A 17,086-nucleotide genomic window follows, 5' to 3' on the forward strand; every position below is an offset into this window, starting at 1 on the left:
CAAGAGGGGGGGAGGAGTACAAGAAGCACAGCAGAGAAACCACCGCTGCATCCCTACCTGGGCAGTGCTAGTGCCAGCACCTGTCCCCGCCACTTATGTAGTTCTTGCTTCTTCCATCTGCAGAACCTGCAGTGAAAAGCGTGCCTCAAAGTAACGCTTCCAGAGTCCTGGGACGCTTCTGTGCCAGACCTGAACAAGGCACTAGCCAGGTCCTTCCAGCAGGAACAGACATTTCACGTTTGACCCAGAAGTCCTGTCCCTTCTGGAAATGACGAGAATACAGCCAGAAGTGGCTGAGGATGTTCCTCAGCCACCAGAAACATGGTGCCGCTGGCCAAGTCAGTAATACCAACAGTGCTGCTTCTGAGCAAAAACGGGGTCAGACCAGGAACTACAGGCTCTCCCTGAGCATGGAAAAAGATGAAGGAGCCAGAACATCCCCTACCCATACTAAGGGGATGCTTGGAAAATCCTGAAGGAGAAAAAAAAAAAAAAGCAAAAGGGAGACAACTCTTCCAGGACAGCGCTGAAAGATCCTAGCCTCCCCACAGTTCACAAGTGCTGTTGCCTAGCAGGAGAAAATACGAAAACTGAGGATCTGTGGAGAAAAACCTTCTTTTAAAGTCTAAAGTTGAAGCATTTCCTGTGTCTGGTGGAAGGCACTATGACCGCTCAGGTGCTGTCCTGAAAGATGTTTTGTGATTTTTTTCTTCATTTTTTTTTTTTTGTGCAGCTTCAGTGCAGAATGTTTTGAAAAACAAACAAAGGCGCCTCTAAGTGCAGAAGGTAAACAATTTTAATACCCCAACTGGGTTAAAAACACTTACAAAATAGGAGTGGTTAACAGGCACATCGTGGGTAAGGCTGCATAGGAAGGGGTCACGATCAGAGGAAGCCTTCAGGAGGATGGATGTGGTCACTGTCAGCAGCGGTGTAAAGCACAGGGAGCCGCTGTGAAGCCGGCGTCGTCAGCGTGTGAGGGCTGCGAACCCGGAAGTGATGTCATCCGATGAGCGGCTCTGTGACCAGCCTGAACCGCAAACAAAGGGCCAGAGAGGGGATGTGATGTCATCAATGAGGGACGCGTTTCGGAACCGTCATTCGTTCCTTTCTCAACCTCGGACTAAACTGATGGCTGGGGAAGATTTATGCAAGCACACTGGCAGTGGATTGGCCGGGGGGCGGGGGCAACAAGGTATAATAACAATAAGACTAGTAAATACATATGAATGTAAGCGAATACCTGCAACAGCATACTAAAAAACAGAACAATGGAGGAAAATGGAATAAAATAAAATAAAATCAAGGATGGTGATAATAAAAGTTTAAAAACGATCTGTATGACGATCAGAGTGCCTAATATCTAGGACTGACAGATCATGAAAAGTGCATGCACATAACAGATAATCAGCAAATGGGTAACATAGGGGGGGGGGGAAGGGTTTCACATGCATGATATTGGTAACATTGAGATATCATCATATGAAAGTGTGTAAAATGTGGCATGAAAACGCCCATAGATTCAAATTAAAACAGGGGGGTATGTTAAAATGAAGGAGTAATGGTGATAATAAAACATCTTTTTATTAAAATTTTTTTAAAAAAGGAGGAGGGGAGCCTAGATAAGTGTGGAAAGGGAATGTATTGTCAAAGTATGGCACTAACTTCGAAGTCCTCGTTTAACCCCCCAGGGGCCAAAACATTTAATAGGAATATCCAATACATTTCTCTGTGGCATAGTCGTCGGTAGCGTTCGGCTGGGGGGAGATCTTTTGGCATTGCCTCAATTACCCATACTCTAAGGCCGCTAGTGGACTTATCATGGACATGAAGATAGTGTTTGGGGACACTGTGATTATCTAGTCCGCCTTCGATGAAGCGACGATGTTCACCAAACCGTTTCCGTAGTGGCCGGATGGTGCGCCCTACATAAAATAGACCACAGGGACAAGTGAGGCAATATATGACATGGTCAGAGGAACATGTGTGGAAACCCTTAATTGGGTATATTTTGCCTTTAACGTGAAAGTCTTTCTGACCATGTGTCACAAACCGACAGGTCTTGCAGAGGGGTTTACGGCACTGATACATCCCAGAAATAGCTAGGAAGGTGGGCATATGGTGACCCAGAGGTGGAGGTCCTTTAGGATTAGACCTTCCTAAAAGAAAAATTTCTTGAAAAGGGATTCCCCGTTGACCTTGTGGATACAGCTTATCAAAAATATAAGAGTAAACCGCCTATTGAACATTCTCATCCACGCCAAAACACTGACAATAGTAATTTACGATTTATTACCCAATTCCATACCCAACATAAACAAATGGAAAATATCGTTAAAAAACATTGGCCTTTACTACTACAAGACGAACATCTACTTCCTACTCTGCCTAATAGACCTCAATTTGCCTATAGGAAAGCACCTAACATCAAGAGCAAGGTAGCGACCAGTAAACTTAGGGCTAGACCTCCACCTCCGGGTCACCATATGCCCACCTTCCTAGCTATTTCTGGGATGTATCAGTGCCGTAAACCCCTCTGCAAGACCTGTCGGTTTGTGACACATGGTCAGAAAGACTTTCACGTTAAAGGCAAAATATACCCAATTAAGGGTTTCCACACATGTTCCTCTGACCATGTCATATATTGCCTCACTTGTCCCTGTGGTCTATTTTATGTAGGGCGCACCATCCGGCCACTACGGAAACGGTTTGGTGAACATCGTCGCTTCATCGAAGGCGGACTAGATAATCACAGTGTCCCCAAACACTATCTTCATGTCCATGATAAGTCCACTAGCGGCCTTAGAGTATGGGTAATTGAGGCAATGCCAAAAGATCTCCCCCCAGCCGAACGCTACCGACTACTATGCCACAGAGAAATGTATTGGATATACCTATTAAATGTTTTGGCCCCTGGGGGGTTAAACGAGGACTTCGAAGTTAGTGCCATACTTTGACAATACATTCCCTTTCCACACTTATCTAGGCTCCCCTCCTCCTTTTTTAAAAAATTTTTAATAAAAAGATGTTTTATTATCACCATTACTCCTTCATTTTAACATACCCCCCTGTTTTAATTTGAATCTATGGGCGTTTTCATGCCACATTTTACACACTTTCATATGATGATATCTCAATGTTACCAATATCATGCATGTGAAACCCTTCCCCCCCCCCTATGTTACCCATTTGCTGATTATCTGTTATGTGCATGCACTTTTCATGATCTGTCAGTCCTAGATATTAGGCACTCTGATCGTCATACAGATCGTTTTTAAACTTTTATTATCACCATCCTTGATTTTATTTTATTTTATTCCATTTTCCTCCATTGTTCTGTTTTTTAGTATGCTGTTGCAGGTATTCGCTTACATTCATATGTATTTACTAGTCTTATTGTTATTATACCTTGTTGCCCCCGCCCAATCCACTGCCAGTGTGCTTGCATAAATCTTCCCCAGCCATCAGTTTAGTCCGAGGTTGAGAAAGGAACGAATGACGGTTCCGAAACGCGTCCCTCATTGATGACATCACATCCCCTCTCTGGCCCTTTGTTTGCGGTTCAGGCTGGTCACAGAGCCGCTCATCGGATGACATCACTTCCGGGTTCGCAGCCCTCACACGCTGACGACGCCGGCTTCACAGTGGCTCCCTGTGCTTTACACCGCTGCTGACAGTGACCACATCCATCCTCCTGAAGGCTTCCTCTGATCGTGACCCCTTCCTATGCAGCCTTACCCACGATGTGCCTGTTAACCACTCCTATTTTGTAAGTGTTTTTAACCCAGTTGGGGTATAAAAATTGTTTACCTTCTGCACTTAGAGGCGCCTTTGTTTGTTTTTCATGTCATTTTAGACCCTGCTTCAAGTCTTTTAAAGTTGCAGCCCTTTTTGCTGAAGATTACCATCCTCTCATCCCTATCCACCAACATTTCTCCTGCTCATTTTGGACTGTCGATCCTTTATAGAGACATTATTTGGACTACAACAGTCCTGTGCGCCCTAGACCACTTTTTATTTCCAGTGCAGAATGTTTGCCTGTTATGCTCTACAATTGAATTAAACATGACACAGTAGCCAATATAAGAAGTATTCCCTTAGAATTAGAAAGCAGGTTAGCTAATAACCAATATTACAGTACAGTTTTAGCCTGCTTTAACAGGCTAAAATAATTTCAGATGTGCTGTTGTCAAGCAGCATCACACGATAATGAAAATCACATATGGTGCCTGTAAACATCAATGCAGCCCAGGCGCTACTTTGGTGCTAGCGCAGCACAATTTTGGCCCTATACAATGACGGAAAAATAAATTTGATTCCCTGATGATTTTGTACGTTTGCCCACTGACAAAGAAATGATCAGTCTATAATTTTAATGGTAGGTTTATTTGTGAGAGACAGAAAAACAAAAATATCCAGAAAAACGAATTTCAAAAAAGTTATGAATTGATTTACATTTTAATGAGTGAAATAAGCATTTAACCCCTTCGCAAAACTTGACTTAGTACTTGGTGGCAAAACCCTTTGTCCCACTCCTCTTTGCAGATCCTCTCCAAGTCATTAAGGTTTCGAGGCTGACGTTTGGTGACTCGAACCTTCAGCTCCCTCCACATATATTTTCTATGGAATTAAGGTCTGTACACTGGCTAAGCCACCCCAGGACCTTAATGTGTGTTTTTTTGGGCCACTCCCTTGTTGCCTTGGCCGTTTGTTTTGGGTCATTGTCAGGCTGGAATACCCATCCACGACCCATATTCAATGCCATGGCTAAGGGAAGGAGGTTCTTACCCAAGATTTAACAGTACATGGCCCTTTCCATCATCCCTTTGATGCAGTAAAGTTGTCCTATCTCCTGAGCAGAAAAACACCCCCAAAACATGTTTCCACCTCCATGATTGACGGTAGAGATGGTGTTCTTGGGGTCATAGGCAGCATTTCTCCTCCTCCAAACACGTTGAGTTGATGCCAAAGAGCTTTATTTTGGTCTCATCTGACCACAACACTTTCACCCAGTTCTCCTCTGAATCATTCAGGTATTCATTAGCAAACTTCAGATGGGCCTGTGCATGTGCTTTCTTGAGCAGGGGGACCTTGCGGCACTGCAGGATTTCAGTCCTTCATGGCGTAGTGTGTTACCAATTGTTTTCTTTGCCACTTTGGTCTCAGCTGCCTTGAGATCATTGAGAAGATTCTCCCATGTAGTTCTGGGCTGATTCCTCACGTTCCCATGATCATTGAAACTTCACAAGGTGAGATTGACAGTGCATGGAGCCCCAGACTGAGGAAGATTGACAGTTTTGTGTTTTTTTTCCATTTGCGAATACTCTCACCAAACTGCTTGGCAATGGTCTTGTAGCCCAGTCCCTTGTGTAGGTCTACAATCTTGTCCCTTACATCCTTGGACAGCTCTTTGGTCTTGGCCACGGTGGAGAGATTGGAATCTGATTGATTGCGTCTGTGGACAGGTGTCTTTTATACAGGTAACCAGCTAAGATTAGGAGCACTGCCTATAAGAGAGTGCTCCTAATCTCAGCTCATTACCTGTATGAAAGACACCTGGGAGACAGAAATCTTGCTGATTGATAGGGGACGAACACTTATTTCACTCATTAAAAAGCAAATAAATTTACAACTTTTTTTAAATGCATTTTTCCTGATATTTTTGCTGTTATTCTATCTCTCACTGTTAAAATAAACCTACCATTAAAATTATAGACAGATCATTTCTTTGTCAGTGGGCAAACGTACAAAATCTGCAGGGGATCAAATACTTTGCAAACAAATGATGAATGGATAAGAAGTACCAATACAGCACAAAAAAAAAAAAAAAAAAAAGGGAAGAAGGACCAGTTACATGGTACAGATAAGGTTTCCCTCTTGTGCAAAATATTTACATTACAATTGCTTTCATCTTCTGGTCCAATATGGGTACACAGAACATACAAACAATACTTACACTTATTGATGTCCAAGGCTGGCTGCAGCCTGGCACACAGGTAGGCATGGCAGCTACAACACTTCAGCATATCGCATTCAATGTTTGACCATCCGTACTTGGCACAAGCTAGAGGACATAACGCTGAAGGTTTCCCAGCCCATTTCAGAGAGTTCTTAAATTAAGGAATGATATCACTAATACATACATTATATATATATATATATATATATATATATATATATATATATATATATATATATATATATATATATATATATATATATATATATATATATATATATATTCTGTGTTTCTGTGAAAAAAAAAAAAAAAAAAAAAAAAAAAAGGAGGAGACAAAGATAAATCATTTCAGACATTTTTCCACCCTTAATGTGACTTATAAAGTATACAACTCGTGTAAAAATAAAAAAAATAGAATGTGGTTGCATAAGTGTGCACACCCTCTTATAACTGGGGATGTAGCTGTGTTCAGAATTAAGCAATCACATTCAAACTCGTGTTAAATAGGACCTGCCATCATGTAGAGTGCCTCTGATTAACCCCAAATACAGTTCAGCTGATCTAGTAGGTCTTTACTGACATTTTCTTAGTCGCATTATACAGCAAAAGTCCTGGTCCGCAGAGAGCTTCCAACACATCAGAGGTATCAGTCAGGAGAGGGGTACAAAATAATTTCCAAATTCATTAGATATACCATGGGACACAGTGAAGACAGTCATCATCAAGTGGAGAAAATATGGCACAACAATGACATTACAAAGAACTGGATGTCCCTCCAAAATTGATGAAGACGAGAAGAAAACTTGTCAGTGAGGCTGCCAAGAGGCCTACATCAACATTAAAGGAGCTTCAGGAATATCTGGCAAGTACTGGCTGTGTGTTACATGTGACAACAATCTCCTGTATTCTTCATATGTCCGGGCTATGGAGTAGAGTGGCAAGACAGAAGCCTTTTCTTACCAAGAAAAACATCCAAGCCCGGCTAAATTTTGCAAAAACACATCTGAAGTATCCCAAAAGCACGTGGGAAAATGTGTTATGGTCTGAGGAAACCAAGGTTGAACTTTCTGGCCATAATTCCAAAAGATGTTTGGCGCAAAAACACTGTACATCACCAGAAAAACACCATACCCAGCTTTGGGGCTGTTTTTCTTCAGCTGAAACAGGGGCCTTGGTCAAGGTAGAGGGAATTATGAACAGTTTCAAATACCAGTCAATATTAGCACAAAACCTTCAGGCTTCTGCTAGAAAGCTGAACATGAAGAGGAACGTCATCTTTCAGTATGAAAACGACACAAAGCATACATCCAAATCAACAAAGGATTGGCTTCACCAGAAGATGAAAGTTTTGGAATGTCCCAGCCAGAGTCCAAATCTGAATCTGATTGAAAATCTGTGGGGTGATCTGAAGAGGGCTGTGCAAGGGGCCCTCGCAATCTGATAGATTTGGAGTGTTTTTGCAAAGAAGAGTTGGCAAATATTGCTAGGTCAAGATGTGCCATGCTGATAGACTCATACCCAAAAAAGATTAAGTGCTGTAATAAAATAAAAATGTGCTTCAACAAAGTATTAGTTTAGTTTAATGATTTATGCAACCAGATTAGTTTTATATTCTTACTACCCTCCACCAGTTTGTTGTTCAACTGAGTTGTACAGTTTATAGGTCACAGGTGGAAAAAAGTTTTGAAAGGATTCATCTTTGTCTCATTTTTTACATCACAGAAACATGACATTTTAGCAGGGCTGTGTAGAATATATTATATACACACACACACACACACACACACACACACACACACACACACACACACACACACACACACACACACACATATATATATATATATATATATATATATATATATATATATATATATATATATATATATATATACACACACAAAAAAATATCTATATACACACACATGCTCAAAAGTTTCAAAAAAGTTTGCACACCCTGGCAGAAATTGTGAAATTTTGGTATTAATATTAAAAATATTACTGATCATGCCAAAAAAAACCTGTCTTTTATTTAAGGATAGCAATCACATGAAGCCATTTATTATCACGTCATTTTCGGGATCCTTTTTAAATCATAATAACAGAAATCACCCAAATGGCCCTGATAAAAAGTTTGCATACCCTGGAATGTTTGGCCTTGGTACAGACACAGAATGTGGCACACACAAGTTAAAATATTTATTAAAAGGTTAATTTCCCACATTTGTGGCTTTTTAAGTCACAATTAGTGTCTGTGTATAAATAGTCAATGAGTTTGTTAGCTCTCACATGGATGCACTAAGCAGGCTATACACTGAGCCATGAGGAGGTAGAAAAGAACAGTCAAAAGACCTGTGTAACAAGGTAATAAAACTTTATAGAGATGGAAAAGAATATAAAAAGATATCCAAAGCCTTAAATGTAATATCTCAATAACGTTATTACTGTTTATTCCAGTGCTACTTGTAATGTCATGTCTCAAAAGGATATAGAGAAGGATTCCACCCTGGTGAAAAATGCTTCTTTACTTGTGGCTTCCAAAGTGTCAACATCAGCTGAAGCATCAAAGCTGTGGTTTCCATCTGACAAGAAACTGCTGTCCTTCCTTAAAATAGGGGTGAATAAAGCAGTGGAGACTATATTAGGCAAGAAACAAAATCTACCTATAGTAATATTACACATAAGAGCTGCACGATTCTGGCTAAAATGAAAATCACGATTCTTTTGTTTAGAATAAAAATCACGATTCTCGCGGCGTAACATCTTTCACATTATACAAAAACATTGGACTAACTTTATGGTTTTATTTTTTTAAAATTCATTAAAGTGTATTTTTTCCCAAAAAACTGCGTTTGAAAGACTGCTGCCCAAATACAGTGCCATACCGCCATTTTATTCTCTAGGGTCTCTGCTAAAAAATTATATATATATATATATATATATACACATATACACACACACACACACACACATCTGCTCTCCCCCTCCTCCCTGCCTGTCAGCTCCGTGTTTGTGTCCCCGCTCCCCCCCCGCTGCTTTTTTTTATTAAAAATAAAAAATGGTCACTGTCACTATATTATAGGCAGCCATACCACACTGCGTATGTTTTTTTTCTAAAAACGAGGATTGTAAATACATTTTTAGTGCTATTTACGAGCCGGTCACTCACGGCTGCTTTACATCTCCGAGACAGGGCTTCTGCGGGAGGCAGCCGTGTGACCTCCCCGACTGACATCAGAGGGAGATCTCGGCCCCTCCTGCTGTATCCATGTATCTGAGCTGTAAAGCAGCCATGAGTCACGTGACCAGCCTGAAAATAGCCCTAAATAGGTACTGTATTTACAATCCTCATTTTTATAAAAGACTTACAAAGTGTGCTATGCCTGCCTATAATAGAGGGGCTGCCAGTAATTTATAATTTTCAGTTAAACACTTTAGGCCTCTTTCACATGGACGATCCGTATGTCCGTTTTTCATCCTTCCGTTTTCGGATGAAAAACGGACATACATTCATCCCTATGGAGCGTCGGATGTCAGCGGTGACATGTCCGCTGACATCCAACCCCGCTCCGATAAGTGTAACGGAGGAAAAACCTACTTTTCCATCCGTTTTCGGATTGGATGACGACGGACACTACGGTCCGTCGTCATCCGATCCCCCCATAGGGGAGAGCGGCACTCTGACAGGTCCGTCGCTGCACAGATGCACCTGTCATCTTCCTGCTCAGCGGGGATCGGCGGAGCGATCCCCGCTGAGCCAGCGGATGTTCACGGGGCGGATCATCACTGATCCGCCCCGTGAGAAAGAGGCCTTAAGTGGTTAAACTGACCTAATTTACAGACCAAATTTCATCCTTTTGATCTAAAAGAACAAATGTTACAATGTTTCTCTTTGTCTCCTCCTAAGCAATGTTGTGATAAACTTGGCAGGCTGCCTGTTTTTTTTTTTTTATTTGACAGCGGTCAGCAGTGAACAGAAAACAAATCGAGGAAATGCTGTTTTAAGATCGTGAAGGGGGGGGTTTGAATCGCGATCTTGATTCTTTACTGATTAATCGTGCAGCTCTATTATTCATCTGAAGTAGCTCAATAATATATCCAGAAATGTCATAGGACCAGTAGTGATTCAATTCTGCTAACTTAATAGTAACTCCACTTTTGTTGAAAAAAAAAAACCAAAACAATCCACTCTATATACATTGCATATATTTTAACAAACTGTGTTGCAGATTTCTACCTGTTTCTGTTCTAAAGAAAAAGTATTTTTTTTCAAAAAACATTTTATTGGAAATTGTTTAAGTACAAATAGAAGCCAATGGACAACAAAGTGTTACAATACATGGTTACAAAACTGAGGTAGAACAAGAAGTTGTTATATGATAAGGAGTACCAGTTTTATGTATATAGGTGGACAGCATTACTAGTACAAAAGAGACAAAGAAAAACACAAAATACGTGCCATTTATCAAGGCATCAGATGTATCAAATTATCAAAGCATCAAAATTAGCTTGGCAGAAGGAGACATATGCAAAGCGAACACAACTGGGGTTGGGAAAGCCCAAGGTTTTTCACCTTCATGCATTCTATGCATGAAAGTAAAAAAAAAAATAAAAAAAAAAAAAAAATAAATAAACACACCCTATGTGCAGCGACCCTCCCAACCCCACCAATACTTACCTGAGCCCATCTCGATCCAACTATGTGCACGAGAGCAGCGGCTTTTCTGGGTCATTTGTCACTTCTTACTCATAGGCTGAGATAGCAGCGAGAGCCACTGGCAAGCTGCTTGCTATGGGGGCATTTGGCCAGGAGCACCAACGGGGGACCCAAGAAGAGGAGGATCATGGCTGCTCTGTGCAAAACCACAGCACAGAGCATTCAACTATGACACAAAAATAAAAAAACCTGCCTTTAATATCATTTAACTCTTTGGGAGTAGTTCAACAAAAATTTTATTTGTGTTGCAGAGCATGCCTAAAATCTGACTTGTATCTTAGTGCAGACTTCTGGGAAAATCAGTAATCCAATCACACAAGCAGGAAAGAACATTTCTGTGGGTGTTCAGTGCATCAACTGTGGAAAGGTTCTTTACAAATCTAGAGAAGTTGCCATATTGCATTTTACAGAAAATTACAGTGCTGCAAATTGAAAAAGAAAGGTAATTTTTAGTAACATTAAATTAAATATGACATAGCAATAGTATGTGCTATATTTTTTTTTAAATTTGATATTTTTTCCCCCACGAAAAGTGAAGCAGCTTTAAAGAGGTTGTATACCTTCCTTTATGATTTGTACCTATAGGTAAGCCTGCGCAGTTTAGGATATATTTACTGTATACTGTGCCGATGATGTACCCGGCGCATGAGCTCTGAAGGAACGGCCGCCCGTGCCGTTTCTTCAGGAGCGTGACGTGACAAGGCGGCTCCGGCCAGTCACAGAGCCAGAGTCCGCGGCCCCGGAAGGAAGACGGGCGGAGATTGATGTGGGCTGCAGCGGGGACGACACGGGCTTCGTTTGTAGGCAAGTGTGACATAATGTGAAAGTATGCAATGCATACTAGCACATTATGCCTTTACCTTGCAGGGAAGAAAAAAAAAAAAAAAAAAGTTTACTTCCTCTTTAAGAGCTGTGCAAATACCTAAAATAAATTTTTCGTTTTTGGATAGAGTGGGTTAGTGGTAAAATTTCTGTCAAGCTTTTATTTCTGTCTGTGACCTCATTTGTGAGATTGTCTCTCACTTCCTTTCTCACCCATATCACCAGGACGGGAAGTCAGGGATATAGACATAATACTGTACTTTGTTCTAATAAGCATTTATTTTCCTGTGTCCCAATGAAAAACATTCTAATCTTTCTATCCTAAAAGAGGGGGAAAGAGGGTTGCCACCTGCTTTATTTTGAACCCCGACAATCTAGACCAGGGGTGCTCAACCCGTGGCACGCAACCTCAAACCTGGAAAGCTCACACTTATGCTCTGGGATGGCAGGTCAGCAAGCCCAGAGCGCAATCAACGGGTTGCTATCTCAGAGCATCGGAGTTCATGGAGGTGGCACCAGTAGCGAAGGAAGCAGGAGCCGCATAATGCACCATGCATGTAATGGTGCACCTTGGCCCTTATTGTAGATTCATAATGTTTGCTTTCTCCAAAAGTTGTTTTAATAAGTTTTGCTTTTCAGGGCAATCTTAAAAAAGCGGTATGAAACCTAAAACCAAAAATTTAATATAATTGCAACTTACCAATCATTAGATGTGGTGGCTGCAATAGTTCTCTTTTTCTAGACTTTCTTCCATCTGTTTTCACCTGGTGATCTGGCCAGTAACACACCTCCTGTATCAAAATGCCTGCACTCTGGCTGAAGCAGCACAGGGGGCACCTTTAGACAGCAGAATTGTCAGTCTGGGGGAGGGGAGTATTATATGGAGTAGAAGAATTAAATACACTAACAAATTCAAGATAAACTCCAGCTCACACTGCAATTACAGCAAACATTTTATTTCCTTTTGGGATAAAGGTTTTATATAAATAAAAGCTTAAGAAAGCACTCCCACTAGTGTTAAATGGCTTGTCTCTCCTCTGATACATTCTGCAGGAGAGCAGCAAAAACAACAGACCTACTGGCTGGATTACCAGATGAATATAGAAGAAAAGAAAAGCCTAAAAATGAATATGAATCAAGCTATCACAGCTCTAAAATGGTAAGCTGCAATATAGTAAATTGCATCTGGGTTTAATACCACTTTAAAAGCTGGGATTTTGGCTTTAAGGTCCTATGCACATGGCCGTGATTCTTAAGCAGGGTGGATAAAAATCAATGATTAAAAAAACAAAAAAAAAAAAAACGGATTTTCGTAATTTCGTAATTTTTTGATTTTTATTAAATTTATTTTAACCACTTAAGGACCGGGCCTACTTTTTACACTTGGTGTTTACAATTTAAAAACAGTTCCCCCCACCAATTTAAAGATTTTTATTGGATTTCAGATATTTAACAAAAATAGTATATTAACATTTTTGATTCGATAATGTCACCATAAAACAGATATAAGACCTCTGTAAGCGAACAAAATACATTACCAGTATCTTTAGATTTGCTGTAGACTAAAATGAAACCAACAGTGTATTATTCTTTAATAATAAAATAATCTTTGTTAACCCCAAAGGGGAACACTCTGTAAACAAGGGTAGGTTGCTAAACTATAAGAAAGGAGGAAAGAAAGGGAGAACAAGTTATCATATGAGTTTTACAGCTTTGTCTTGAGTTCTGCTGGAAACGCAAGTTTAGTAGTTTTTGCTGTCTTTCAAAAAATTTGAAGCTCTAGGATGTCATGTCCATGCAAGCCAAACTTTTGTAAATTTAGCTATGGAGCCATTTTTGTGTGCCAACATTAATTCAAAATGGGCTATGGAATGGAGTCCTAAAATTACATCAGTTAGATTAGGAGCTACAGTGGATTTCCATAATTTAGTTATGGCGAGTCTCGAGGCTAAAAATATATTAGCTACTATAGTCCTATAATTCAGCGGGTATAGATCTAAGTTTAATCCTAGTAAGGCCATTGCTGGTGTGAGTGCTATTAGATTCCCTGTAAGAGACGCAATAAAAGGAGGAATTTGACTTTCAAAAGCTGGACAAAGCTATACATCCCCAAAGTGTATTTAATAAGTTACCTATCTGGGTGTTACATCTCCAACGTAGGGAGGATGACGATGGGAGTATTTTAGAAAGTCTGTATGGGGTCAAATACCAACAGTTTAATATTTTTGGGAAGTTTTCCCAGTGTTCGACGCATGAAGATGCTGAGCTATTAATGCTTATGGCTTTATGCCATGTTTCCCATGAAAAAGATCGTACTCCCATTTAATCATATTAGACGTTTTGGTTTTTGGGGGGAAAAGAGGAGATGAATTTATAAAACAGTGATATGCCTCTTTTATGTGAAGAAATCCCAGATCACCCTAGGAATTCACCAAATTCATTTTGGGATAAAAATGCTTGGAGGTGAGGTTTGGAATTAAGCTTATTTCGAGAATCGGGTCTTTTGAGCATCTGGCAGGTAAAGAAAAAAAAAAAATTGATGCCTTACTTAGTCCAGGGTGTTACATTAAGCCTTGCTTTGCAATATTCAATAGTTCCTTTTGCTAATAGAGCATGGACCGGATCACTAATAGGTTGTAGTTTGGTTAAAATAAACTTCCAGGTCATTAAGGTAGATTTAAGTGTTAGGTATATTCACTCTTGGGAGTAGGTAATAAGCAAAAGCTAAGGAAAAGAGATCATTACCTTTAACTATTTCACGTTCAATATTCAACCATAGTTTATCATTAGAATATACAAACCAGTGTTTCATCCGATCTAGTAATGATGCATAATAGTAGAGATGAACATCAGGGAGATTCATACCTCCTTTCGATCTCACTGAGGTCATAATCGAAAATGCACCCTGTTTTTTTTTTTTTCCCCAGATCAATTGTTTAGTTTCGAGTTGACTTGATTAAAAAGATTTGCAGGGACCGGAAGTAATATAAAAAATATTAGGTAGTGTTTGCATCTTGAATGCTGCTATTCTACCGATCCAGGATAAATGATTTTTGTGGATGGATTGGAGGTCTTGAGTGATTTGTTCTAATAAAATAGGGTAATTGACCTCATACAGCTTAGTTGTGGGGTAAGTGAGACGGATCCCCAAATATGAGATAGATGGATTATCCCAGTTGTACATATATTTGTCGCAAATCGTCAACTTGATCTGGTGGAATATTCATTGGTGAGGCATAGCAATTGCTGGGGTTTATTTTATAATAGGATACTACCCCAAAGGCCTCTAAAGTATTCCTAACTTCGCTCAGAGAGGTATCAGAGGAAGAGAGTGTTAATATGACATCATCTGCGAATAGACCTAATTTATGTTCTATTTGTCCAATTTTAATACCATTCATTTTAGGATAAGTTCTGATAATCGTCGCAAGGGGTTCGATTACTAATAAAAAAAATGGATAGGCAATAAAGGACAACCTTTTGTGGTTCCATTAAAGAATATAAAACTACTGGAAAGGTTTCCTGACATGAATACCCTAGCCAATGTTACTGTGTAAACAGACATTATGGCTTCATGAATGAAGCCTTAAAAAACCAACCTTCTTGAGAGTTTCTGCAATGTAACCCCAATGAACCTTGTGGAATGCCTTTTCCACGTCTAAGCCAAGTAGCAGAGAAGGAATTTGCTTGTGTGCTATATATATGATCAAGTCAATCATTGTTCTAGTACCATCGGGGCTTTGATGACCTTTAACAAACCCCAATTGATCCGATTCAATTAGGAAGGGTGTTATTTCTAGTAAGCGTTTGGCTAGGACTTTAGAGTAGATTTTTAGGTCTGTGTTCGATAACGAAATGGGTCTATAATTGGAAGGTGATGTTGGATCTTTTCCTTATTTAGGAACTGCAATAACCGCTTCAAGCATCTTTGGGGAATGCTTAATTATTCGCAGCGTAGTTAAACAATTTGTCTAGGTGAGGTGATAAGATTTTACTAAGTAATCACTACATAAGCCATACGTTCCTGGGGCTTTGTTGGAAGAAATTGGATAACTTTATTGATGTCATCTATAGATATCAGTTTGTTAAGTTTTCCAAGGTTAGAATGATCTATAGTTGGGAGGTTAACTTTTTCCAAAAATTGAGCTTTGTCCAATTGTTGAGGTTGGTGAACACGATTATCGTTTTGTATGTTATATATGCTCTCAAAGTATTCTGCAAATGTGTCAGCTATAATCTGTGGGTTGTATATGGTTTTCCCTGAGTTATGGTGGACTAATTTTTGAATTTGTTTGTTCTGTTTATGGCGTATTTGGAGAGCTAGATATTTACCTGCTTTGTTTCCTTGTGAATATTAATTTAATTCAAGTATTTTTAAGTATTTCTCGTGGTTGGAGAGAAGTATCACTCGGAGCTCATTCCTTGCTTCATTACATTTTTGTACAAGGGGGAGCATGTTTAGGGGAAGCTTCGTGATTTTTTTCATATTTAGAAATAGTAGGTTATTTGCTGCCTGTGTTTTTTTTTCTCTAGAGGCCATTTGAATTAGTAACCCTCTGACATATGCCTTGTGAGTGCACCATAAGCTGGGAGCAGAAACATACTCATTATCGTTACTATTTAAAAAGTCTTCTAGTCTTTATTTCATCACTGATAGAGTTTGTTTGGAGATTGTTGTCCTAGATCAATCGAAATTGGAGCATGGTCGGACCATGTTATGTTGTGTATCTGGGCATTCTTAATAACTGATACACAAGTTCCGCGCTCCTGAACTAAATGTGTCATGAAACAAAGTGATATGTCCTATGTACTCATGGGGTAAGTCGGAATGACGAAACATGTTGGGGGCGTGGCTGTACAGCAACCATCTGTGAGGATTAGCGTTTGATGCTCTGCTGCTTCCGAGTGTGACGAGGTGGTGTCACGACCAAGCGAGGTGAGCGAGACAGCGAGGAGTGAGATTCAACACACTGCATCCCGGGTCCGCTGAGAATGCAACATCGCTTTGGCTCTGTGACAAGTAATTTTAATTCCTGGAAAGCTTTACATGATTGGAACTATGCGAGTGCAATAGTTGAGGATTTTTATATTATTTTAAATAAATTATTTGCAGTATCACACTATTGGAAGCTTTTTTCATTTCATGTTTACTGTTGGGAATACCCTCCCTTATTGAGTGCTGCTGAGAGACGAAGTTTGATTAACCCTGGTGGGTTTGAAACAGATTATGTGCCGAGCATGAGAATGCAAGACGTATCTTTTTGGTGAGTGCAATTTTAAAAGGGAGTGGATCACAGTCACATTTTGGTGTGGTGGAAGACATTTTTATATTGTTCTGGTTTAAGAAGATTATTCACTTTATAAGAACTTTATCACTATGCATGGACGTTTAACATTTTCTTGATAAGTTCTGGACACTGACACGTGGATATTGTTTTTGACATTTATTATCAGACACTAAATGCATGATTTACTGTCACTAGTTTATTCATTTGTTTGATTAGTTAAATTTTTTTTGAGTTTCTGTCACGGACTCATATATGCAGCGCCACTTTTTTTTCATTTAAAATAATATACTAATAATTCTT

The 17,086-nt window shown here is 39.7% G+C and overlaps 1 protein-coding gene across 1 annotated transcript in view; it reads right to left on the bottom strand.

Moving 5' to 3' along the window:
* Positions 1-17,086, bottom strand: part of ZC3HC1 (zinc finger C3HC-type containing 1) — a 63,507-nt gene that overhangs the window by 35,075 nt on the left and 11,346 nt on the right. Inside the window, exons 2-3 of the mRNA XM_073619362.1 lie at positions 8,450-8,564; positions 5,957-6,107 (exon numbers count right to left, since the gene is read on the bottom strand). Coding sequence (XP_073475463.1) covers positions 5,957-6,107; positions 8,450-8,564 — 266 coding nt within the window. The remainder of the gene's footprint in view (positions 1-5,956; positions 6,108-8,449; positions 8,565-17,086) is intronic.

This window comes from Aquarana catesbeiana, linkage group LG03, assembly GCF_042186555.1.
Source record: "Aquarana catesbeiana isolate 2022-GZ linkage group LG03, ASM4218655v1, whole genome shotgun sequence".
Lineage (NCBI taxonomy): Eukaryota > Metazoa > Chordata > Amphibia > Anura > Ranidae > Aquarana > Aquarana catesbeiana.